The 25,838-nt window shown below is 39.2% G+C and overlaps 2 protein-coding genes across 6 annotated transcripts; both read left to right on the top strand.

Annotated features, from left to right (window-relative positions):
- The first annotated feature begins 1,176 nt into the window (after positions 1-1,176).
- On the top strand, positions 1,177-6,925 carry nod2 (nucleotide-binding oligomerization domain containing 2). Of its 3 annotated transcripts, none has more exons than XR_003049015.1 (11): positions 1,177-1,442; positions 1,555-2,077; positions 2,810-2,936; positions 3,016-4,783; positions 4,865-4,948; positions 5,053-5,136; positions 5,534-5,617; positions 5,691-5,774; positions 5,865-5,948; positions 6,020-6,144; positions 6,261-6,325. XR_003049015.1 is itself a non-coding variant. In XM_008337209.3 (11 exons), exons 2-11 carry the CDS (start codon positions 1,595-1,597, stop codon positions 6,331-6,333), a joined length of 2,955 nt encoding a protein of 984 aa, XP_008335431.1. In that variant the 5' UTR covers positions 1,177-1,442; positions 1,555-1,594; the 3' UTR covers positions 6,334-6,925. The 3 variants fall into 3 exon arrangements, 2 of the variants coding, with proteins under 2 accessions (XP_008335431.1, XP_016886263.1); XM_008337209.3 differs by having other exon boundaries at positions 6,061-6,144; positions 6,261-6,925; XM_017030774.2 differs by lacking the exon at positions 5,534-5,617 and having other exon boundaries at positions 6,061-6,144; positions 6,261-6,925.
- Positions 6,926-7,069: 144 nt separating this feature from the next.
- On the top strand, positions 7,070-21,637 carry cyld (cylindromatosis (turban tumor syndrome)). 3 transcript variants are annotated; one of them, XM_008337210.3, is made up of 17 exons: positions 7,070-7,379; positions 8,710-9,252; positions 10,850-11,158; positions 12,042-12,147; positions 12,855-12,956; positions 13,965-14,081; positions 15,496-15,884; positions 16,307-16,472; positions 16,555-16,696; positions 17,432-17,554; positions 17,727-17,818; positions 18,341-18,407; positions 18,614-18,746; positions 19,808-19,916; positions 20,017-20,135; positions 20,436-20,652; positions 21,080-21,637. In XM_008337210.3, exons 2-17 carry the CDS (start codon positions 8,761-8,763, stop codon positions 21,262-21,264), a joined length of 2,868 nt encoding a protein of 955 aa, XP_008335432.1. In that variant the 5' UTR covers positions 7,070-7,379; positions 8,710-8,760; the 3' UTR covers positions 21,265-21,637. The 3 variants fall into 3 exon arrangements, with proteins under 3 accessions (XP_008335432.1, XP_008335434.1, XP_008335433.1); XM_008337211.3 differs by lacking the exon at positions 7,070-7,379 and adding an exon at positions 7,424-7,550; XM_008337212.3 differs by lacking the exon at positions 13,965-14,081 and having other exon boundaries at positions 7,072-7,379.
- Positions 21,638-25,838: the final 4,201 nt, after the last annotated feature.

The raw sequence follows: 25,838 nt of genomic DNA on the forward strand, positions 1-25,838 counted from the left end.
CTAGTGCAGATGCTCATTCTTATGAAACCTCCATAATAATAAAAAATACACCGATAAAACAAATCAATCCAGAACACGAGAGAATGTTGGCTGTGCAGTACAACTTCCCTGCAGATTGAGTCCAGAATTCATGAGATCATGGCATCCTAAAGTGCTTCTGGGAGTTCAGAGTCTCTGCTGAAACCATCAGCTACACATGTAGTACATCAGTGCACCTGGACTCAAACTGAGCTCATCACACGTTGCTTTTGATATTCACCCAAATAGAATCCAAACTGATGTGGAAATAACTTCACCCAAGACCTGTATCGTCACTATTTCAGGGGAGAATCAGTGACCCTGGCAGTGGACTGACTCCAGTCAGAACTAACCATGGAGCTTATCTACCTAGCTAACAGTTCCAGTTTAGGTTTGTCTATCCTGCGAGATTACAAATCTACACATTTGAGTAAAAGCTTCTTACAGTAGAGATCTTCAAATTTATTTAGAGTCAGAATGAATGGTTGTCTATAGTGACAGTGGGAGCTTGGGTTATAGTTGTTCAGCCCAAAGACAAAAAACAAACCAAGACATAGCTAATTGTTGAGTGACGGATGATGTCAGGGTGAGAAAACAAAAACGGGACAGCAGGTAATGAAAGTAATTCAAACAATCAAATGATTCAAATAAGAAACTCTTTTTAGGAGTATGTTCTGCATCCAGTTTTGATGTTGACCTCTGGGAAACCGCACAGGAGTTTTTGATCGCTTACTAACAATAAATGACAACAACTGCATCGTACCGTAGCGCTGCAGATGAGAGAAGTTTAGGTAACACTTCCATCAAGTGGATGTTCGAGCAAATTACAACCTGTGTGTAACGATTTCATATAATAATAATAATAATAATAATAATAATAATAATAATAATAATAATAATAATAATAATAATAATAATAATAATAATAATAACAACAACAATAATAATAATAATAACAATAATGTTATTTATTATTATTTTTCTTGTTGTCATCATCATTTAGTTGTATTTACTTTTAGCTTTATATTATTTAAATCATTTTTAAATTAAACCAGGCTGTCTCAGGGCAACTGCCCCTGTGGTTGCTACTTGGTTAAAAACGTCAAACATGTAAATAATTGTGAAATACTAAAACTCACTTCCCTTTCTGCTTTCAGGTAGTGTCATACTTTTAAAAGAGGATGTGTTGAGGATGTGTTGCTCTAACTGACGTTTGAATAAAAAGAAGTTATTCGCACGTTATATATGCGACAGTAGACGTCAGGGAAGTTAGTCTTGTTAGGTTAAATTCTGATCGTATTTATGTTTCAAGTTCACAAAAGGGACTCAGAGTAGTAGCAGAACTAGTTTTGGTTTGAGAGAATGAGGAAGAGGCGAGTCGCTCTGCCTGAATGATAGATGGAGGGAACACATTTTGCGCTTTGGTAAGTCTGTATAAGTGATAATTGTAGCATTGTTGATTCTGATTTGACAGTAATGACACAATGTGACTTTAACTGAAGTAGGCTGGTACTAACCTGTGGTTGCATGTTACAGGCTGGCAGGATAATGTAGCGGAGGTTCACACTCAGACAGCATGCTTGCCCAGGAGCTTGTCCTGAAGCAACGGACGGAGCTACTACACGCATTATGTAGCAGCGGCTCATCTGAACATCTGGAGAGGGTCCTGGATCTACTGTTGGCCCATGGAGAGCTTGAATGGGAGGAATACCAGAACATACAGATACCAGGCAGAGCACTGTATACAAACGCTCGCCAGCTGCTCGACCTGGTTTACACAAAGGGTGCGGTAACCTGTGAAGGGTTGTTATCTGCTCTCAAACTGACACTGCCAGAAGGGCAGCATGCCAGCCTGTCCTTCTCTGGATGCAGTTTAAATCGAGACAGAAATGTGTGTCACAAACCAACCAGTGAAAGTCTCCTGAACCGTAGACCGAGCCTCGTCAGGAAGCTGCAGGGATGCATCAGTGGTGCTCTAGAGGCTCTAACTCGGTCAGGACATTTCACATCAGGGGACTGTGATGAGGTCCGGCTTCCTATACACACCCCCTCTCAGCAGGTACCACACACAGCCTTCACTTATACATTCATATTTATACTCATCAAATGTTAGAAATGAATTTGATATACATTTACACCAACTGACAGACCTTGTCTTCAGGGTTCACCACTGCAGATTATTTCTGGCTATCTCTCTATCTCTTGCCTCCTCCACAGTAACAGCAGCCACATTTATGTCTTTTGAAAGTTCCTTGGATCTTTTGTGTGGCTTTTTCTTTTTCATTCTGTCTTACAGCTCCATCTAAACATACTTGTTAAATATCTCAACTGTCTCTCCACATCTAACCCATCTCAACATCTCGAACACTGTCTGTCTCCAAACTATGTTTAATCTGTCTCTCTGATCCGCTCATGTCCTTTCCTTCATCTTCATCTCTGCCACCTCCAGTTCATCCTCCTGTCTTTTGAACAATGCCACTGTCGCCAAACACTTCATCATGGCAGGCCTTGTTTATTAGACAGTGTTGAAATTGACATTGGTTTCAGTATGTTATGTTGTTAAGTGGCAGTGTCACGGCCGTACTGTACCTTTTAGGTGTTTAAAATTGATAAATGACTGTATGAACCTGTGCATTCATTAAATGACTTAGTACTGATTGCACAGTAACAAGCTATACATTTCAACAGGCCCAGTTATTAAAGAAATAAATACTAAAATCAAAGCAACATCATTAGTGCATCTAAATTTTAAAATTCTTTTAACTCAAGGCTCACTTTATATGTCGATTAGGCGAGGCGTCTGCTGGATCATGTCCGATCAAAAGGTGACCCAGCAGCAGAGGTGGTTCTGGATTTCATTCAGCAAAAGTATGGATCTGGATCCTCACTAAACCAGGAAAAAGTAGAACTTTCAAAAGGCGAGACATCAAAGATCTCTTTGTATTTGTATTCAATCATTTCCCTGGATGGACGTTACATCTGCCCTTTCTGTTACAGAATTCCAAAAGTTTCAGAAGAAACTGACTAGTTCTGTGTTGGCCCAGTCCTGCTTCCTCAGCACTTACGGCGGAACAAGCCACATGTCTTTGGATGAAATTTACACTGACGTCGAGCTGGAACTAAGTCATGATTGCACTGAAGCACCTTTGGGTCTGGAGGATATAGTAGGTACAGCAGGTACGAAGAATGTGGAAGCAGACACTGTGCTTGTGTCTGGAGAGGCAGGTAGTGGTAAAAGCACCCTCATCCAGAGGCTGCATTTGCTCTGGGCTCGAGGGACGGCACTCCAGGACTTCCTGTTTCTGTTTCCCTTTAGCTGTCGCAAACTGAACTCAGAGCAGAGAGAACTTTCGGTTCAAGAGCTGCTCTTTCAGCACTGCTGTTGGCCGGACAGGGACCAGGAAGAGATTTTTCAGTTCATCCTGGACCACCCACATCTCATCCTCTTCACATTTGATGGCCTGGATGAGTTCAAGCAGAGCTTTTCAGACGAGCACAGACTCTGCTGCCCCACTCAACGTGCCCCTGTTCACATTCTATTATTTAATTTAATTCAAGGTTCCCTCATGAAGGGTGTGTGGAAAGTAGTAACTAGTCGTCCAGAGGCAGTTGGGCCTGTGCTAAGGAAACATCTTCGAAAAGAGGTTTTTCTGAAAGGTTTTTCTCCGAGTGGGATTGACTGTTTTGTAAGAAAGCATCACAGCGACCCCACTGTGGCTGCTAAAGTTTTAGGGTCCCTACAAACGAACACAGCTTTGCTTGGACTGTGCCATAGTCCAGTTCTCTGCTGGATAGTCTCACAGTGCCATAGGGAGCTGCTGGGCTGTGAAGAGGGCAGCCTACAGACGATCACAGATGTTTACATGATGATTTTACAGCACTTTCTACAGCATCAGAGACCAGAAAAAACCTCTGTAGGCCTGGGTTGGCTCCAGGAAAACAAAGAAACAGTCTTACATCTCGGGCAGCTTGCATTTGATGGGATAGGAAATACCTGTTATGTTTTTTCATTTTCTCACTTAAAGATGTGTGGTGTGAGTGAAAAAGACATCAGTATGGGCTTTCTCATTCTGAGCAAAGATATGTCCTTCTCCCACAGCAGACACTATGAATTCCTCCATGTGACCATTCAGTGTTTCTTTGCCGCCTTACACATTGTTTTGTCCAGTTGCAGTGATCGCTCAACAATACCTAAACTATTTGAGCTGCAGGACATGACAGAATCCGGCATTGAATGTTTCAGAGCCTGCTTTCCTGCCACTCACCAAGAACAGCAGGTACCAGGGGACCAAGACACAGCAGTTGAAAAACCAAACTTGCAAATCACAGCCACCTTTATGTCTGGGCTGCTGTCTGATCGCTATCTGAGCATGTGGCACCAAAGCTGCCCCAGTACGACACTGGAGAGGAAGGTCAAGCAGGTTTCCAAATGTCTCTCCAAAGGCCTGCAGAAACACTTTAGGTCTATACCGCAGCCTGTTGCAGGGGAAAAGAAGAGCATGCATGCAATGCCCGACTTTGTTTGGCTCATCAAATGTATATATGAGATGCAGGAAACCAGGATTGCCAAAGATGCGATGAGTAAGCTAGAAGTGGACCATCTAAAACTAACCTACTGTAACATTGGTCCAATAGAGTGCACTGCGCTGGCCTACGTCCTACAGCATCTGAAGGGCCCTGTAGGCCTACAGCTGGACAACAATTCTATAGGTGACGTAGGAGTTGAGCAACTTCTTCCCTGCATGCACATTTGCAATGCCCTCTAGTGAGTATCATGTTTCTGATATTATAATGCATTTCTTTAATAGAAGTGTGTCTCGTCTAATGTGTCTTTGATCTTTCCTAGCCTTAGAAATAACAATATTACTGATGAAGGAATCGGCAAATTGATTCCTAAATGTATCCAATGTGTCAACTTCCAAAAAATTGCGTATGTATTGTTAAGATACTTAATAATAATAATAATAATAATAATAATAATATAAAGGAAACAAACTATTAATTATTATTTATTTTTGGTTTGTTTTTCTTCAGACTCTTCAACAATAAACTGACTGATGCTTGCACTCAACACTTTTCTCTTCTTTTGAAGACCAAGCAGAACTTCCTCTCCTTAAGGTCAGTGAGTACATAACTCACTTTTAGTGAGTGTTACATTAGTAGGAAGTTAGCTTTCATATGGACATTTTTTTTTTGCTAAAATGTTTAGGGTATTTTCTGCTGGGACAATTATCTTCAACATTTGATCTTTGAGGTCCTTCTTTTGTTAAATATGGGTTATGGGATTTTAACCTGCTATTTTTCAAACATAAACTTGATCCTGTAACTTCTCCTTTTAGCTTTTTAGCAATTATTATATATTCTCTGCTTACAACTTCAAGGTCATGATTTCATCATTCATTGGCTTATTTTAATTTTTTTTACCTATATTTAGCTGTTACTACAATCAATCAGGCCTGCTTTCAACAATTTGAAGGCTAATTTTAGGGTTTTGCTCCTGATCATTGTCTTTTAGGCTGGGAAATAATAATATTACAGCAGAAGGTGCAAAGCAGCTTGCAGAGGGCCTGAAAGTGAATCATTCACTCAAGTTTTTAGGGTAATGCTCATCTTACTACATCCATGTATGTTTGTGCACATTCAAATGTGTTAACCTTTCTTTTTATCCACAGGCTTTGGGGCAATAAGATAGGTGATGCAGGGGCACAGGCACTAGCTGATGCATTACAGAACAGTGAAACTCTGCTATGGCTCAGGTATAATTTGTTACCTTTTAAAGTTGTGGATGTATTTAGAAGGTTGTTTATTGCTAATTCTTGTGTATTTTATGTGCATGATACCATTAGTCTGGTTGGTAATGGTGTGGGCAGCACAGGGGCCTGCGCACTTGCTAATATCATCAGACACAGCTCATCACTAGAGGAGATCTGGTAAGTAGTTGCTGAAACTTGACATTTATGGTGACTGAACTGCTGAATTGACATTTTACCGCTCCATATAGTAGTGCCTAAAGTGCTCCACCTTTCTCACCTCCTGCAAAAGGCTCACAGAAAACTGCATAACAAAAACTGGAGTAGAATGCCTGATTCAAGCCCTGAAACACAATCAACATGTGAAGTCATTATGGTATACTACCAATTACTGTGGTTATCTATGTGGTTATTTATATTTATATATATAAATATATATTATATATACATGTTCTCTGTGTTTTTTTTAATTATTTTTCCTTTGTGATGCAGGTTGAGAAACAACCACCTCAGTTCAGAGGAGGTAGAGGATATGATGCAACGTGAATCAAGACTGGTTTTCTGAATTCCTTTTTAGCTGTCAATAGAGAACATTATGTCCCCAAAGGGAGGCATGACAGAAAATTATTGCGAACCACTGTGTTAATGTGTTTGTGGTATTTTGTTGGAATTGTTTTAACACTAAATATGTGAAATTTTACATATATATTGGAAAATAAATGTAAATATTTTTAAACCCTAAAATCCCTCTGGCTGAACAGCTTCCTCTTTGAAATGGGGTTTTTATCATTCAATCTTCTGAAACTATTTTAACCTTATAACCTTTCTGTTGCGTTTTTACTCAGTATAACTGTCATATATTCAGGGAAATTCCATGATTTATTTTTGGAAATGTTTGCATTTATTATTCCTTTGCTGTAATTACTAATATTATTGATAATAGTTATCGATTTCATAATGTCTCATTATTTACTTGATTATAGTTATAATTTGTCTTTAATACTATACTTATCTTTTTTTCTTTATATTACACTTCGAGTGTTTTCCTGTTACAGTTTAAATAGTTTATCAGTTCCTCTCTGTTTTGAATAAATGTTCTACAGCAAACACCTGACAAGCGGTGCCTGCATTCCGCTGCAACCGAACTTGACACTCTGTCATCCATGGGAAAACCCCACAGAATGGGACTTCGGTACAGACACAAATTACGACCAATCAGCTACTGAAAACTGAAAAACCAACCAATCACAGTGTGCTATAGTGGTGACATCATACACTAACTTCGGTGAGGTCGTCTCCTGTAAATAATACATCTCACAGCTACAGGAGCACAGTTATTTCACTGATTAGCCATGGGGCACATATGTACTCAAATGCAGGTATTATACTGGACAGGGCGGCAGTATCGCTGCCAGCCTGCTCACTGCTGAGCGGCTCGTCAGGCTTACTCTAGCCTGATAGGTTAGCTGCTTAGCCAACAGCTAGCCATTAAGCTAATCAGAGATCAAGTAGGTTACAGAGAGCTGCTTGTCGGAGGCCTGTATGTAACCGAGGTGGACATTTGAGATGACAGTTACCTGCACCTTTTAACAACCGTGACGTTTATCAAAGGTAAGGCAACAGTGTTGTTTACAACTGCAGCGTGTGTTATGTTCTAAGCCCACGGTACGTTCGATGTTTCCCTCTGTCAGAGGGCCTTCTGTGAATGACAGCTTCTGCCTGGTGATGACACCGCAGCTCAGGTTGTCAAGATAAAGGTTCATTAAACATGTTGGTGATGATGTGAGTAACACAGACTGTCGGAGAGGATGGAATAAACACACACACACACACACACACACACACACACACACACACACACACACACACACACACACACACACACACACACACACACACACAAAAAACATTTGAATCGTGCCATTTCAGTACAATCTAGTGAAAATGTAACTAAATCCAACTAATATTAGTAGTTATTCCACTAGTATGGAATAACTTTAAACTGGTTGAACCCAGTTTCTCGTAACCAATACATTTTTCTATTTGTATCGTAAAAAGGGGAACTAACTTCAACGCCTACGCTGGGAAATATGATTGTATTAGTTTCTGGCTGTCAGGTGGATGATCAACATCTGAGGTGTCATCAGGGGAAGTCCATTCGTCTTGTACCATTGTTTCTGTGTGTGTTTCGCCCGTTTTATCAGTAAATCACATCTGGTTGTAAGATATGAAACCGTACTAATTAAAAAAAAAAATAGACATTTTTACAATGTATTAGTAATGGACAGATGACTTGGCAGAGTCCAGAGTCCAGAGTCTTTGAAATTAAACGATAGATAAAGACTCCAGAGTCTTTGAAATTAAACGATAGATCTTTGGGAAGAATATAAATGTAATGAATTTAACAGAAATATTTAGGTACAGTGCATATATATGTCTATGTAAAATAAAATGTCAGAATGAATTGAAATCAGTATTATTAGTTTAGTATAGTACAAAGTGTATGAGGAAATTATGCTTTTTCTGACTTGACTTTTAATTTAGATAAATACTTGCATATAAATAGTATATTGCCTCACTCATTTGTTTCAGGTCATCTTTAAATAACATGATTCCAGTTTAATAAAATAATTTTGACACTTTACATTTAGATGTTTAAAAGATCTGTCACCAGCCTACCCTAAACTTCACTATTGACCTGGCAAGTAACTTTAATAAAAAATATATATATATTCAGAAAATACACATTTAAAGAAACAGCAAAATCGTTTTTTTTTTAAGTCTATGTTTAAAGTCACATTAAATCAGGTCAGGAAAATAAAGTTTTTTTGGCTTTTAACTATATTTCTGGGCCTTGCCATGGTGTTTTTCAAATCTTAGCATTGAACCTTAACATACACTTTGTTTGGTTATAAGTTCATTCATGTGTTCTTCACCACAGATCCCTGGTCCAGCCTGCCTTGATGTTGGACTTCTTGCCTAGAATGCAGCCATGAGCTCTGTCTTGTGGAGCCAGGAGAAGCCTACTGGTGGCTTCAGGGAAGACTGGCGCTTTTACATGGTCATAAAAGAGTGTACGGTGGAGAAACCTCCCCAGAAGACACTGAGAATCCCACGTGGCAGTCTGGGCCAAGCATGTCAGGAGCGCAACAACTTGGGCCGAACATTGCCCCCGTGCAAGGGGAAGAAAAGTCTTCGCATTCTGGATCAGACTAATGTTGTGCTGAGCCTGGATGAGCGTGATGTTCAGGAGCTGGATGAGAAACTGGCCGAGTTACTGTTCCCTATTACCAACTGTGAGGAACGATACGCGCTGCTCTGCAATGACTCACGGCTGGCACGCTGCTGTGAAATAGACTGTGGTTCCAAGGTACGTGTTCAGTTACGTTCTGGAGATGAACCTCTGCCTGGTGTGGTCCGATTCAAAGGCTCACTGCTGCCTGACAGGGCACTCTCTGGAATCTGGTTTGGAGTAGAGCTCCTGGTAAGAGATTTTGACTGTTGTCTGTTTATCTTTTGTTTGTTTGGTATTTGTATATCTCTTGTTGTTTATTTATTATGTAGAATCAATTTTAGTGTCATGTATTCTTAGTGGATCAAACACTGTAGAGAAAGTGAGGATGCATTTCCCATCATGACAGATCTGAACTGACATAGCTGTCATGGCATTATGTGAGTAAGTGTTGTGACCCTCATAACTAATTTTTTTTAAGTAAATATTTATTACCTAAAACAAGGACTGTCAAAATGTATATTTTAAATTTGTGAAATTAATCAGATTTTTTTTTTAACTCACACATCGTTGAAATAATGCCCAACGATTATACAGTAATACAAATGCTTAAGATATGTATTAAGGTTTAAATTACAGCTTTCTTTTTAAGGTACACTATATGTGTACACTATGTGTGCACTCACTCAACGTTTAGATGGCATTTGTGAAAACATTGCGATTAAAATATTTACTATTTATATTTAAGATTTCGACTTCTTGACCACAAAAGATACACAGGATTTAGGTTTTTTCCAGATTTTTATTTTCAAACTAACATAAAAAAAATCCATTTGTTTATTTGCCACTATCAAGTACTGTTGACTGTACTTCTTTGGTTTCAATAAATGTACAACTGGATTGCTATGCTTTGCAGTAGAGGTAAAAGTGTCGCCCCCCAATAGCAGTATTGGTACTGGTGCATGCTTAACAGGATTTGTTAAAATTTCTAGGGTCCCAAGATTTCTGAATTCTAGAAAGAACACTAGTCAGTTAAGACACTAATAATAAACTTTGTCCAGCCTTGAAGTGAAATTTGAAGAATTTTAGACATGACACCTCAAAGAAAGACTAAGGAAACCATGATGAGACTTAAAGGACAGTCATTTGTGAATACAAATGTAAATGTTTTTACTGGCCTCCACAAGACATAAATCCAGTAGAAAATTCTGGGGAGTTTACTCCTCACATTCAGGAAGTTTGTGTCGGTATTTCTATTTGTGTATCACACAAAGATTTGTACTAGCACTAAATTGGATCATTGTCATGTCTTCTACTCACACACTGTAATTGACACAAAACAAAGGGATGCTTATTGCCGCACAGTGTTTTTATTCTGCTGAGTCTTCTTGTGTTCTGTAGTGGGCTGATGACACTCAGATCTTTAAACTGCAGCTCAGTACGACTTGTAAGACTTCAGAGTTTGCAAATATGCATGAGGCACGTTGTAGATTTATTGCCCTGTAGATAAAATAAAAATTACCAACATAGTGTTTGCCAGTGTTAAAGGATTTTGGCACCGTTTGGATAAAATAAATGGGATACGTTACAGTAAGGAATACGAGAACATCTTGTGCCATCTTAGATTTTGTGATGTATTTTATCATGACAGTAGGTAAGGACTTATTCATGCTGCAGTAATCGATCACATGCTCTCACTGCTCTATGTTGTTGACTTACATTCACTCAGAAATGCTGAGTAAGCAGCCTCCCTACCTGCCTGCCTTCTTATGATAATTACTTCACCATCGTTGGATCCTATTCTGACTCACTCTCTTATCTTCTCTCTTTACTTTCTTTCTCCGTCCAGGAGGAGGGCCGGGGCCAGGGCTTCACAGAAGGCTCCTACCAGGGTCGACATCTTTTTCGTTGTGAGGATGAATGCGGTGTGTTTGTGGCCCTGGACAAACTTGAACTCTGGGAGGATGATGATGATGTCACAGGCGAGCTTGAGGTGGACCATGTCAATCTGGTAGAAGATGATCATGACTTTCCCCGACTGGAAATTAACTCTCGGGTCCTGGTGCAGACCAGAGACGGACCCGAGAGAGGCACCATCATTTTCTGTGACCTCCTACCAGGAAATGAAAGTCTGGGCTATTATGTAGGAGTGGATATGGTGAGTGTTTTTCAATCTTCAAGTTTTACTTGAACCAGCTTATTGTATTGAAAGGAACTTGTTCTCGTAAAACCAGTTCTTGCAGGTTCAATATGCAAAGAACATTTTTAATATTCTACTATTCAAATAAATCGAGAATTAATTGAGTCGGCTCAGTGGCATGAATAAAAAAAGATCAAAACGAAAGTAGACGTTGTGAAGTAAAACGTTGTTTCAGATGAACATATTCTGCTGAGTGACAGACATAACTTTAACAGAACATACCAGACAACAAAAAGGTTATGACTACTAGGTTCACAATAACTAGTGTGTATGACTCCAGTTGACAGGTCTTAGTGGTGTTCCAATCATAGAGAGACTAAAACACACAACTTTGGCATTTGACTGATTATTGTTAGCAACAGAAGTAGCAGCAGCAGCAGCAGCGTACTCAGTGCATCTGAACCACCCACACACAAAGGCAGTCACGCGGGGTGTGAGGTAAAGACTTAATGCTGTATGACCCAACTGTATGGCTTGTGGCCAGCAGGCAGCTGAGGACGAGCCCACTGCTCTGCCTCACTCTGCGTCCAGCCTCGCCCCATCTTATTTGGCAGGTGCCACTGGCCTCATGCTTTACCAACACTATCCCAGTGGAGAAGAATTCTGGAATACAGAATAACTAAAGAGGACAACTGTGTGGTTAGGCTTGCAGGGAAAGGAGAGTGTTTGGGCGTTTGGACTGTTGTTGATGTGGAGGAGAAGAAATATGCACCGGATCATTATAGAACAGAGGATCAATCCAAAGGATTCTTTTTAGTTTAGGTGACAGGACAACTGACGATTAGTGCATGTGACACTGGGTAAGTCTGTAATTTTTGTTATACTGTCTCCACTCTTTCAGGACAATCCTATTGGTGACTGGGACGGTGTATTTGACGGGAAGCTGTTGTGTAATTTTGCCAGTTTGGAGCACACTCGACTCGTCCCCATCTGTGACGTGATGCCAGGTGAGTCGACAAGTCTTTGTTCGTGGTTTTTAGTGCCATGACTCAGCATTTATTGAACATATTCAGCTGTTGATCTGTGTGTCCGTGGCTGAGCTTGATCAGAGCGTTGGGAGTTTGTGTTTTGCTCGCAGTGGGAACAGAAGGCCTTTTGTGTTGATGGCTCCCTTGTTTTTGAAAGTCAAGTGAGATAGCCAGGCTCTTTGTTCTCCACATTGGCGGATTGATATGTTTATGTATGTTACAGCTGCCTCTGCAATGATTATTCATTTTAGAACTTTGTCTTGCAGCATCTTTTGAGTAGACGCTCCTTTATCTGCCTGAAGATTGAGCAGAACACATAAAAATACACTTAACGAGGACATCCAAAGAGACCTTGTGGACAGTCGAAGTTGTCCTCTGCAAGACTGGGCTTTTATTCAAAGCAAAAGACTAGACATTCTCAAGTTAGCACATTACAGATTTGTTATTTCCAAAGTTAGGTCACTACTATCTTAAGTATTTCTTTAGATAATGCCAAAGTATAGTTCAGCAAATACAAATGTCTTTGATATGTTCAGCTAATGCTCTCACTGCCTTTAAGAATTGAGGGTGTATATTACAGGCATTTTGTAATTACCTCACTTGAATTGTATTTTTAAGTCAAGTACTTTCTACAACCAGAGGGTTTGATTTCTATTTAATATGAGTACGTTTTTTTTCTGTTTCAGAATATTCCATGCAGGACCAAAGACTGCAAAAGCACAGTTTTGTCCCCAGAACCAACACCAGTGAGAAGCCGTCCTCTGGACAGAGCAAACCAAAGAGCAAAGGTACTGAACAGTATGCACTCAATACATAATGGATATGGACATTTCTAAAATATACATATCAAGCTGTATTAATAAATGTAAAAGAGATAAATTCAGTACATTTATTAATTTATTACATTAATCAGATTAAAGTTTTTAATGCATTTTAACACATTGGGCACATTGGCTCGCACTCTATATCCAATAACTCCACTGTTCATCCACTTATCATTGTTCTAATACACAGTCATTACGCACATTGTTATTTATACACACCGCTGGAAAAAAGTCACAAAGCTCCCCGAGCTTAAAATACCATCTCAGCTCCGAGTTTGGGTTTGTGGTGACTTCAGCTTCTGGACAGACGTCTGGCTTGAATCAGACCAGCCTCACTGAGTACAAATCAGTAAGCAGGTCTGCGACTGACAACCTGAGTGCCACACATGTCAAACGGATTGTTAGGGACTGTAGGCTGATTAATGTTGTTTAAGACACGTGAAAAACAAGAAATCTGGACACGTACTACGATGTTGACTAATGACTAAGATCCAACAACTCAATTAATCTAAATTACGACTTATAGTTTTGCATATTTCTCTTGACATTTTTCCATATAAATAATTCCATCATTTGGATAAGTCACAAATAAAATCAGGTTTGAAACACAAACATCTACCCGCTGTTATTGGTCTTTGTGTTCCAGTGTTTCATTTGTTTGACAGCTGTAATAAATCATATCATTAAGGGACAATAATATGCATTTGCTAGAAAAAGGTTAATACAAACTTCAGAAAAACAAGGTATTTAGGAATAACAACAATCATTAGCAGGTTGCACAGTTAACTTTGGTAAAATCATAACTGTGCAGCAGATGTTTGATTTTTGTTCATTTTGATTTATTTTAAATAAAATTTAATTAATTTAACGAATATATTACTATATTACTGATGTTTTATTTCCAAACACTCACATGCACACACATCTATGTTTTTTTTTTTTTTTTTTGTAATGTACTTGTGTTATTTGCAGGATTAGCTCATCAGTGTGGCAGTAGGAGCAAGTCTGAGTTTTACTATACTTTAAATGGCAGCTCTGTTGACCCCCCCGTCCAGACCAAATCCAAAAGCACATGGTACATTGATGAAGGTAAAACTTAGGTACTTACGGGGTGCTGACCACCTCACCAGCAAGCTACTGGTCATGACAAGCTACCTGCTGATTGGTTCTGCTCATGCACTTAGACCTCAGAACTCTGGGTTTTGCTACATGTACAATAAATCATATGAAAGTTTTTCCACTGGAAATGTTTTTCCATCTTTGAAATTTGACTTATTTAAATATCAGGATATGTGATATGTATTGAACCAGCACTGGCGTGGGCTTCTTTTCGATATTTTCAAACATTATCCAAAGCAATGCACACTGGGACTTTATTTCAAACCATTGCTTTTGTTAGGTACTTTTTTGGCACAAAGCCTCAGTGCTGAAACTGGCTTAAGAAAAAAAAATAACACCAACACAACTCAGTTGATCTATGAGCATAAATAGTTTTCAATAGGCTATAGAGATACAGATACATTTTTAGTTATGAAACCATGTAATAGTTATGACTCAAAAAAACTAAACTGAAGCTCCTCCATGTTCTGTTATTTAGCTCACAGTTATACATAGTCACCAGTGTTTCCTGTATTACAATTATAACAACAATGATGCTGCATCAAACTGATTCCAGTTTTACTCCACATCTAGAACTGCACTACATTTTTACTCCAAAGGTAAAGGGGGCAGAGGAACAAACAAAAAACAAAAACCCAGAATAGTTTGTTACAGTAGCTTGCTATAAAGACGCCTCCACTGGTCTCATCTTTCATCCTCCCTCAGTGTCACATCCCACTTGCATGGAGTCACTGGTGTTGACATAAGGCTTTCAGTGATGCTCAGTTCGGCTAATCGCTACTTTAAATGACTGTTGTTGCTGGATGGATCAAAAAACAGGTAACACGTAGGACAGTGTGCAGTCCTAAAGCATTAGTCAAAGCCTTTGTTTTGGGGCATTTGGGATTTATTCATTTTTGTCATGGGTTTGGTATTTCTACTGGTGAAGGGACACATTTCATTTTCATGTTTTTCTACGTCACTTCATGTGAATTCAGTTTTTGTTCTCCTTTATTTGCACGTTATATTTAATAGTTTCATGGGCCAGGTGTGAGGATGAAAGTTGGGGAAGTTTTTGTTTTACTGTATTTTAGAATCAGGTGATTCAGCTGTATTTTTTTATGTTGGTTGTTGCAGGTGTATAATTGCTGTGGTCTCCATGTCTCAAAGTCCCGAAGTTGTAATTGTGGGTTTCTTTTTTCACTGTTGGAATGAGTGGTGAACTCCACACCATCTGAATTCGTCCCCAGTGCATCTCCAATCCATCTCCAATGTCCACTCTGGATTTACCATGCCACTCACACCTTAAAGACATTTTTCTCTCTGTGAAGTCTCTATCTGTAAAGATTGCTCTATGAAATGCTGTGTTTTGTTGTAAAGGCTGCTTGTGGTTTCTCTCCCACAGTTGGTGAAGATCCTGCCAAGTCACTTACAGAAACTCCTCCCGACTTCACTCAGGCCTCCCCGCCCTCCAGAGCTCCACCCTCAGCCTCGTTGTCCAGTGACAACAAGTTCCACTCCCTGCCCTTCAGCCTGAACAGGAAGACGGGGCCCCTAGATAACATGAGTCATGGGCCTCTGTCTCTATCTGTACAGTCAGTAATGGGAGAGCAACCTGAGCCTCCATCACCTGCTGCACCTCCATCACCACGGCCTTCAACCCCTCCTCGTGGGCAGCCGGGACTCGAGGTGGGCTCTCTGGTGGAGGTGAAGGAGAATCCTCCTCTGTGTGGTGTCATCCGCTGGGTGGGTCTGCCTCCTGGTCTGTCAGAGCCTCTGGCTGGGCTTGAGCTGGTGAGATGTCTCTGCTGTTTTTACATTTCTGTTTCACCTAAATGAAAATGTGTTCAGATGTCTTAGTCTAGTCATTATTTTAGTTTGGAAACCTGAGGTTTCTGAAAAACGGAACCTAATTAATCATTGACATAATGTGTGTCATAAAACGCTGTAACGCTATGTGCCATCTATGGCCACTTCCAAAATTTCTTCGCAGGTGATTGGCTGGACCGATGGTCTGTTGTTTGACATATTTTGCCATACAACTGCTACTTGTTTTTTTCTTTAAAACATTGCTTTGTAGTTTTTAATAATAAATCCTATCATTGTTTCTCTAATAAATGCAACTTTGACTTGAGTGAAAAGGATGAAAACAATGTAGTTCAGTAACAGAGTACACATGTGTATGGTGGTGATCTCAAATTGACCTTCTCCTTCAGGAAGAAGAATGTCCTGGCTGCACAGACGGCACCTTCAAAGGCACCAGGTACTTCACCTGCCCTTCTAAAAAAGCTCTCTTTGTGAAGCTCAAGTGCTGCCGACCAGATTCCCGCTTCCCCTCCCAGCACCATTCCTCCAACCCCATAGAGAGGTGCAACTCCATCGGTGAGTCAGAATAATAATAATAGTAAAAAAAGAATGCATCCAGATTTACTGGCTTATGATGACACTGTGTTTGTAAATGCAGCATTTGGAGGTTACCTGAGTGAGGTAGTACATGAGAACACGCCCCCCCGCACAGAACATGATGGCTTGGATGTTATGGTGGGAAAAAAGAAAGGCATCCAGGGCCATTACAACTCTTGTTACTTGGACTCCACTCTCTTCTGGTCAGTGCTTTTGGTTTTACTGTTACTGCTTTATCAGCTACAGTTTGTACTTTTTTTTTTATCAATGTTTTCACTGGTATTGATCGTCTCTCCCTGTGTTGGCCCAGAGGCTGGAGCTTGTTAGTGGACAGTTTTAACACTGGCAGGAAACTGTGCTGCTGCTGATGTTTCTACTGATTCTGCCAAAGAGTCTCCAGATAAACCAATCAACACAAACCGCAAGAGTTTGTTTTAGTTAAAGTAAAAAACAGAATTCAATTTAAGGACATCCTCAGATTATCACTGTCATTGTAGTGAGGTCTAACAAGTTAACATCTAGATACCAGTACTGGAGAATCTTCATCATGATCATATTAAGAGCTGTAAAAATTATCTTAAATGTCTTAATTATTTGCAAAATTAATTTGATTGAAAAACCTCCCCACAAATACACGTGGTCATTTACACACATTGCTGGAAAAATGTTTTTGAATCACTGAAGCAACTCAAGGTTAAAATACCATCTGAAACACAACACACTTGAGCTATATATGTTTGTCTCGTCTAGCAACATTTATAAAACAAAAATGATGTGTTATATTCAGGAACCTTGCTTTATCTCAAATAATCATGATAAATTATTCATGACTAATTAAGATTAATCCATCTTCTGATTAATCATTAATTATTAATACTTTGATAGACTCTAGTACTGGAGACTACGTCTTCATTGTCCCCTCTTCTACTGTTCCACAGTCTTTTCTCCTTCAGTTCTGTACTGGACACAGTTCTACTCAGACCTCGATCGAAGACTGACGTAGAATATTACAGAGAGACTCAGGAGCTGTTACGCACTGAAATAGTCAACCCTCTTCGCATGTAAGTCACAGTGTATTTGTTCTTAACTCACTGTGTACTATGTTTTTGAACAGTGCATATGTGGCCAGTCACTTGCACCGCCTTATCCTCAGATCAACTCTTGGGATCTTTGTAATTGAAAATTCATGTTTCAGTCAAGTTTATTTTTTTGTTCTGTTTTTTTGCCCTTCAGACATGGTTATGTCTGTGCCACAAAGGTGATGAAACTGAGAAGAATACTAGAGAAAGTGGAAGCTGCGTCTGGGTTTACATCTGAAGAAAAAGGTAGACGAAGAAGAAAATGTTCACTGTAACATTAGTTCTAGTCTGTAATTTTTCTTTTCCTTAATAATTATAATTTAATATAACAAATGAGTATACCAGTTTGAGAAAATGACTCCAACCTGTAGCTGTAGAAAGTGAAATAACCTAATTAGCCCAAGAATATCTTTAGTGTACAGCAAGAGTCTCAAACACTAACGACGTGAGGGCCAATCCTGCCATTGTCATTTCATCATCAGTGTCTTATTTATGATTAAAAAACAAACAAAAAGTATATTTGGGAAAGGCTAGTTTATTTTAAATATATATACTGTATAATACCACAGCACAAACTACTAATACAAGTACAATTTCTTCATTTTTAAGCAACCCATTCAATTAATTAAATGAATGAAAAAACAGTTTGCAAATAAATAATTATAAAAACACAGGTGGCCTGTAAGCTGTGAGTTTGAGATCGCTGGTGTACTTCAACAGTTGTGAAAGTGTGTCACAAATCCTACATGAACACGTCTTAATCTGCAGATCCAGAGGAATTCCTCAACATTCTTTTCCACCACATACTGAGGGTGGATCCACTACTGAAGCTACGGTAAGTGTTGGTCTATTGGTCTTTTTGGGTAAATGATGGTACATCACAAAGGTTGGAGGTAAAAGAGCAACATTTATGTCTATATGTATACATTTTCTTTATACTACCAAAGTGGGGAAGTTTTACTTCTAATATTTACTGTATGTGAAATTCCCTGGAATAAAGTGTTGAGATTTGTCCTTGTGTGGTTAAATCACACCCTGCAGGTCAGCTGGTCAGAAAGTCCAGGACTGTTATTTTTACCAGATCTTCATGGACAAAAAGGACAAGGTCGGAGTTCCCACAATCCAGCAGCTCTTGGAGTGGTCCTTCATCAATGGCGACCTGAAGTTTGCGGAGGTGACATTTCAGTTTTTTGATTAAACACAGTGTTGATTTTTTTGGGCAGAGTTTTTATCAGACTGACCTAATATATGTGTATAGGTGTATATATATATATATATATATATATATACACACACACACATACACACAATTTCCTTATAACTGTGTGCTGATTCAGAAGTGTATTTTGGTGCCACCTTGTTGTGTCCTTATCAGCTGTACTTATGGAGGCAAATTGACAAAACTCTTTCATCTGGGTTCATCATCCGTGTTGACATGAACTCACTGGAACTATAAACTCTTAGATTCTCATGTCAGCTCAGCATCTGTTACTGTCACATGTTGTTTTAAAACGGCCCTCACTCACTTCTATATCTGACCTCTATTTCCTAATGTGTCCACATTTAGAATTACAAATGTTACCATCATTATGGAATTCATGGCTGCTTTATGGAACATTGGCTCTGTCCCCTGATGTTGTATGTAACTGGCGCCACCTAGTGTGAGTTGAGAGTTACTAAAGAGCAGCTAAGCCTTTATTTAGAGTAACAAGAAAGTGTAACAAATCTCTGACTAAGCATGTCTCTTTATAGTTTTTACTTGAATGTGTAAATCAAATACACCTCGCGGTTTTGGGCTAAAAGTTTCATACAAATTATTAATCCTGAAGAAAATTTATTTTTCTTTAAGAAATTAGACATTAACTTTTATACATATTATTTAAAGAAAAAATAATTTCTTCAATTTATTTTGTTAATTATTTTTCAAAGTTGTTTATTTGTTAGTAACATTGAAACAATTTTTGTGTCTCTGCTCTGTGGCAAATCTTGATCAAAAACTAACAAATGATTTAATCCATGATGGTTTAACAAACGATATAACATTGAGGGTGTATCAGGAATAAATAAACCATAGTTTTAAGTCCCAATAAATAAATCTGATATTTATTAATTATATTGCTCTTGGATTCAACAATATGGTAAAACATTTGAAAAAAAAAAAAGATGTTGGTAGAATCAGGTAATCTTGTAATATTTGTTTTTAACATTTTTGCTGGTTCTGTGACACCGTCACAGGCTCCGTCCTGTCTCATCATCCAAATGCCTCGTTTTGGCAAAGACTTCAAAATGTTCAACAAGATTTTCCCTTCACTGGAGTTAGACATCACAGACCTTCTGGAGGACAGTGAGTTGCGACAAACACTGTTTCATGTTGTTGTCACTGCAACTGAAGTTTTGTGCGCAGACAGTCGCCTAGAGTAAAAGTGTGTTTCTTTACCCACCAGCACCGAGGGAGTGTCGTATCTGTGGGGGTCTGGCTCTGTACGAGTGTCGAGACTGTTATGAGGACGGAGACATCACCGCCGGCAAAATTAAACAGTTCTGTGAAAAGTGCAATACACAGGTAAGCAGCAGAGGGCGATGTGGCAACGCCAGATGAAGTTTGAAGAAACGATTTAAATCCTTTATCAAGGTCAACCATGTGGTGGCGCCAAATCCAAAGGAATCATGTCGCGTTGTTGCAGTAGTTTGAGTCGAGTAATGAATGCATTTAATTAAATTGTAAATATATTTTGCCGTCCTGTATTACTAAACTATCACCTGGCACTTCATTTTTTTTACTTCATAACAAATATTTTTAACAACTATTTTACCATTTAAGGCCTTAGTAACAGTGTGTGTGGTCTTGTTACTCCTTCATCAGGTTCATCTCCACCCACGAAGGAAAAGTCATCGGCACGGGAAACTTTCTGTCCCCAAGGAGCTACAGGACGGTACGGGTCGTCAGGGCTTTTTTCCCCGTCAGAGGATGGAGCTGTTCGCCGTGCTCTGCATCGAAACCAGTCATTACGTGGCCTTCGTCAAGTACGGCAGTGCAGAGTCGGCCTGGCTCTTCTTCGACAGCATGGCAGACCGTGATGGTGCGTGGTTGTGACATCACACTTATTCTCAAATAAGACTTACCCACCACTAACAATGTTTCTAATGACAGAAGTAATGCTTTGTGTTTTCTACTAGTTTTCATAAAAATATTTAAGAAAAAGAAAAGAAAAACCCAAGTGACTCAGAGGTATTTTTGTGGAAAATATTGAAAACTCTTTTGATGTATTATTAGTCTTTTTTTAAATAATACTGTATAAATCAAGTTGACTAGTTGCTGATGATCACTGATTACAGCCGTTAGAAAAATCACAGCTGGATTTTTGTTAAGTTGGATTTGTGAGTGATTTAATTGTAAGTAATACATTTCAGCAAACTTTAGCAAATTCCACAGAGGTTTTGCCCAGGCATTAACTTTGTGTAGAAAATACATGAACACCCCCTAGTGATTTTGATGTGTCTCTGCAGGAGGACAGAATGGTTTCAACATCCCCCAGGTGTCCCCTTGTCCAGAGGTGGAGGCCTATTTGAAAATGACCCCAGAGGAGCTGCACGCTCTGGACCCTAAAAGCATCCAGGGCCAGGCCAGGCGCCTACTGTGTGACGCTTATATGTGCATGTACCAGAGCCCGACCATGAGCCTGTACAAGTAAGAGCTTCCTCCAAACTCCTGTCCCTTCATTTCTGTCCTCCTCACACCAGGAGTGGAGATTCCCTGGAGACCACAACTGAAAAAAAAAAAAACTCAGAAAGGCTACCTGGAGTGAACCGCTTTCCTCACTACCTGCTCATCTCTGCAAGTTGGACACATGGGGAAAAAAGAGAGAGGGCCTATTTGCACTGTGCATTAGTGTTGTTTTCTACATGTCGTCCTTCGTAGCTGTTCTGTGTCTCACAGCGGAGCATTGAAGCAGATCTCGGGTGAAATTCACTCCCATCCCTGAGAGGAAGTGTGGAGAGGAGGAAGAAGAGCGGGAGGGTGTGTTTGTGACGTTGTGGTCGAGCAAACACGTAAGAAAAAAAAAACCACAAGATGAGTTTGTGGGAGAACCTCGGCCGCCTCATTTACGTAAAGAAAATAGGAGTCCTGCTATTCTTAATCACTGTAAAAGACTGGAGACGCCATGTTCAGGAAGTCAGTCAGTGCACAAACCCTCATGCAGTGTGTGTGTGTGTGTATGTTTATATATGTGTGTGTGTGTGTGTGTGTACACTATCTTGAGAAACTGGTGTAAACTCTGTTAAAAGCATAGATTCTCCAGCTCATAAACACAACAGTGTGAAGAGGTTTGCCTATTTCTCCCATCATGCTTAGTTGTTGTCTTCTCAGTATACAGTATATGTTGGCAGAAGCAGATGTAGCCAATGTAAAAGCCTCATGTTTTACTGCAAACAGACTGGACAAAGGCAGTACTGTAGTTTTTTTTTGTTTTTTGTTTTGTTTTCATTCAGAAGTGGACTTAAAGGAAACTTTCAGACTTTACTCTTATGTTTCTCTCCCATTGAAAGTTACAGCGAGTGCAACTGTGTTGTTTGGGAGACGTCAGGAGTTGTGTGTTACAGAATACAAATCTGCTGCTGCCACTCCGTAGCTGTAAAGAATGGGCTGCATTGCTAATGTGGAGTAGCTGCCAGATAAATGTGTGAAGGGAGAGTGGTACAATGGCTGCCGTTGTGAAGCTGGTGGCTGCAGCTCTGCGTGCTTTCGGGGGGGGGGGGGGGGGGGGGGGGGGGGGGGGGGGGAGTCAGCGAGGTGAAGTACAGGAAATAACAGCATTTGCTGATCTGTGTATTGTCTCAGCTCGTGTTGTTGATGACTTCATCTAAATCTAAAAAATATATTTTCAGTTTACGAAGCCTTTCTCTCCGCCTGACATAGCGGCTCTGATTTCCTGTGGCTGGAGATTTGACACGTTTCCAGCTGTGTTTAAACTTTACGCCACAACTAAAGAACTGTCTGAATAATACTATTTATTATCTTCTAATCATACATCAGACTCATTGTCCTTTTTTTTTTTTTTTTTTTTTAAAAAAAAACCAAACCCTTTTTCCTTTTTTTTTTTTTTTTTTTTTTTAGAAAAAACAAACAACAACAGTGACAGGGTTGAAGACACTGAATGGTGTGGTACTTGTCCCCTTTCACTGTATTTTGAAGAGAGTCCGTGTAGTTTACCCTCTGTTATGGCAACTACTGAATGTTAATAGTGGAACAGCGCGGCGCTCACAGAGGATGGGTAATGAAGTGGCACAAGGCTGGTAACCTTGAGGCAGCATATATGTGTATTACGAACTATATATGATCTAAGAGTAAAACCTTTATCTTTAATGCTATTGTATCTCATTGTTACAGAACACGGTTCATGCACCGACTCTACCTGAGGGTGAAATTTATAAAGTAGTTAAAGGGAATTCCTTTTTTTTTTCTTTTTTACATATACGCCACAACATTGGACAAATTCAATCCAGATTATTGTACTTTACTACGAGCTGAGAATAAAATGGTTCCAGGTGACGATCTGTTTCCCACTGTTTCTACAGAGGTTTGAAGGAAGTCTTTGGTTTTGTGCACTGCTGAAGCTCGTCACTGACTGGACTCTTGTTGTCTTGTAAGGAAACACAAGATATGTAAGTTGGAGTTTGATTTGTTTTTTTTAAAGGTGAATCTGTACAGTATGTAACAGTTGGAAAGTTAATGTCAGTGATGTTCCTGTAAATGTTAACAAAATAAAGTCAGTTTTGAAAGATAAGTCATGGGAGAGTGCAGTCTAGTTCAGTAGTGTAGCGGTTATCATGGCTGCCTTACACATCTGCCTTACTTGCAGAAGGTCCTTGGTGCCTCCAATTCATGTCAGAGGAAACAGATAGAAATCCTGCCGTGGGTCAAGCAGGGCCAAACCAAAACTTAACGATAAAAGTCGTATGTAGAATATGATGTGTTTTAAAACTGAATGATTCAGGGGGCTGAAACAAACCAGTTGTTTAAGCCCAAAATATTAGACAATAATAATAATAATAATAATAACAATAATAATAATAAGAAATAGTAACTCTAAAGCTATTATTATTATTATTGGTGTGTGTTATTCACCTCTGCTCTTGCACTGACAGGATGATCATGAGCATCACTTAATCTTCTCCACCACTGATCATCTATTGTCACATGGTCACAGCTTCTTGGTGTGTTTATGGGAGAATGAGGAGAATTAGTCTCCTCTGTTTATTCAGGTTTTTCCCTCTTATCATCCAGTGACCCACTTCTGTGGACAGACCACAAACAAACAAACAAACAAACACACAGCCTGGAGTAACCTGGCATCCCCCGCCCTCTCCCACTGGACCCTCACTCCCCATCTCACCCCTCTGTAGTTTTTAGTCAAACTTGAAACCAGCTCAGCAAGCCTGACTTGAGAAGTGCCAGATAAGTATTTGTCAACACAACAGCTGGCACACAATGCCCTCTTGTAGCTTTATGCCACAGCATATGCCAGCCGCTCGTAGTGCGTGGTAATTTAGCTGGGGCTGGTTCTACGAGAACAGATGGGCTGGAGTATTGTTATTCTCTCTCAGCTCTGGGCCCCTGGAGGGAATCACTAAATAAAATCAAAGCAGATGGACCTCTCTGGGCTAGGATGTGTTTATGATAAACCGCCAGTAACCAATGTCCACCTCACACCTTAACCCCGCCCTGCACAAAACTCAGGACAAATAAGTGTTAACAGGATTACAGTACAGTAAAGAAAATCTGTTATTTAACATGATTTATCTGTTTATGTTACAGATTTTTCCTGTTCTATTGTTAAATATCTACAAAATTACAGAAATTGTTGTCCTTTTAATATTAAGAAAAGTAAGTAGAATACTTGTAGAATTAGCAGTGCATATGCTTAAATTTTAAATTGTTCATGCTTTTTTTTTTACTTTTTTAAAATGCACAACTCATGATAGCAACAGAGTTTTGTTGGAATTTCAGGTCTCATTATTTGTATTAAAACTTTTTCAACATATTTATAGTATTCTTTTAAAACAGATAAACTTAAAAATAATTGTAATTATCACTTTCAATTTCAGTAATAAAATGTATTTCAATCATGGGAAACTACTCTATCGTTACGGGATGTTGATTTTTTACGTTTATTAATATTACCCTTTTTTTAATTTTTTCTATTTATTTATTTTTTTACAGTGGAGTTCAACCTCACTTAGTCCAAACAAGTGCAACTTACCTTTTCCCCTACTGACCTTAAAGTGTGAAATTCTCCCAAAACAAAGAGATATTTTATTCTTGCCTAAGAAACACCTGACTTCCCTCCTGGTTCTCACTCAGCCCTGTTGTCATTCTTTAACCTTGCCAGTGTTTCACTGTTGTCGTTCTCACAACTCTGTCACCAACGCGGGCCTTGGTGGCAGTGTGGTCATAGTAAACAGCGTCCCACAAGGTAATATGCTGTCCCCTCCTGTTTTTATGAAGTATGGGAATGCAGGTCACTTCTCACTCAGCATTGAACTCCAGGTCAGCTCTCATTCCCATGGGAAAAGACAGCAACAAACAAAGTAATCCTGTCAGTGCAGAGGAAAGCAAATATTTAAGAGCAGGAAACAGGAAAGCTGTGATTTTTACAACACAGAAGATGAGAAAGAGCTAAGGATGGATTTTTAGGCCAATCACTTCTAACCTAATATAACACTTAGGTGTTGTTTAAACTCCACCATGATAACACTTTGATTCTGTGTCTACAAAGGTTACGGTCTGATGAAGTCAACGTGGGGGAAACAAGAAAAGTATTCACAGAGTTCAGTTTCTCAGATGATTAATAATAATCTCAAGTTTTTATTTATTTAGTTATTTTTTTTGCCTCAAACTGTGTCACGTGATCGATCATTGAGTCACCTTTCACCTTTCTTTGATCTTGATATACATCCTTTCTTCCTTCTTTTTTACAAATGTTAATAGTTTAAATAAAAAGACATCCCAAAAACAGCAAAAATGTGAAAAGATGAAAAAGATTTACGTCCAAAATATTTACTAATTAAATATTACTTGACAACAATGATAAATGTGAACCACACATACCTATTGTTGGGTCACAAAAAACTAAAGGTAACTAAAATGGGAAAAAAGATGGAAAAAGTCAGATAAAATATTTGAGACACCTTAAATATGCACAAAGCAATATCACTTTTAATTTTGTTTTATTAAAATAGACAAAAACACTTATGGAAATATCCA

Source organism: Cynoglossus semilaevis, unplaced genomic scaffold (genome assembly GCF_000523025.1).
Source record: "Cynoglossus semilaevis isolate Cse_v1.0 unplaced genomic scaffold, Cse_v1.0 scaffold1507, whole genome shotgun sequence".
Classification (NCBI taxonomy): Eukaryota; Metazoa; Chordata; class Actinopteri; order Pleuronectiformes; family Cynoglossidae; genus Cynoglossus; species Cynoglossus semilaevis.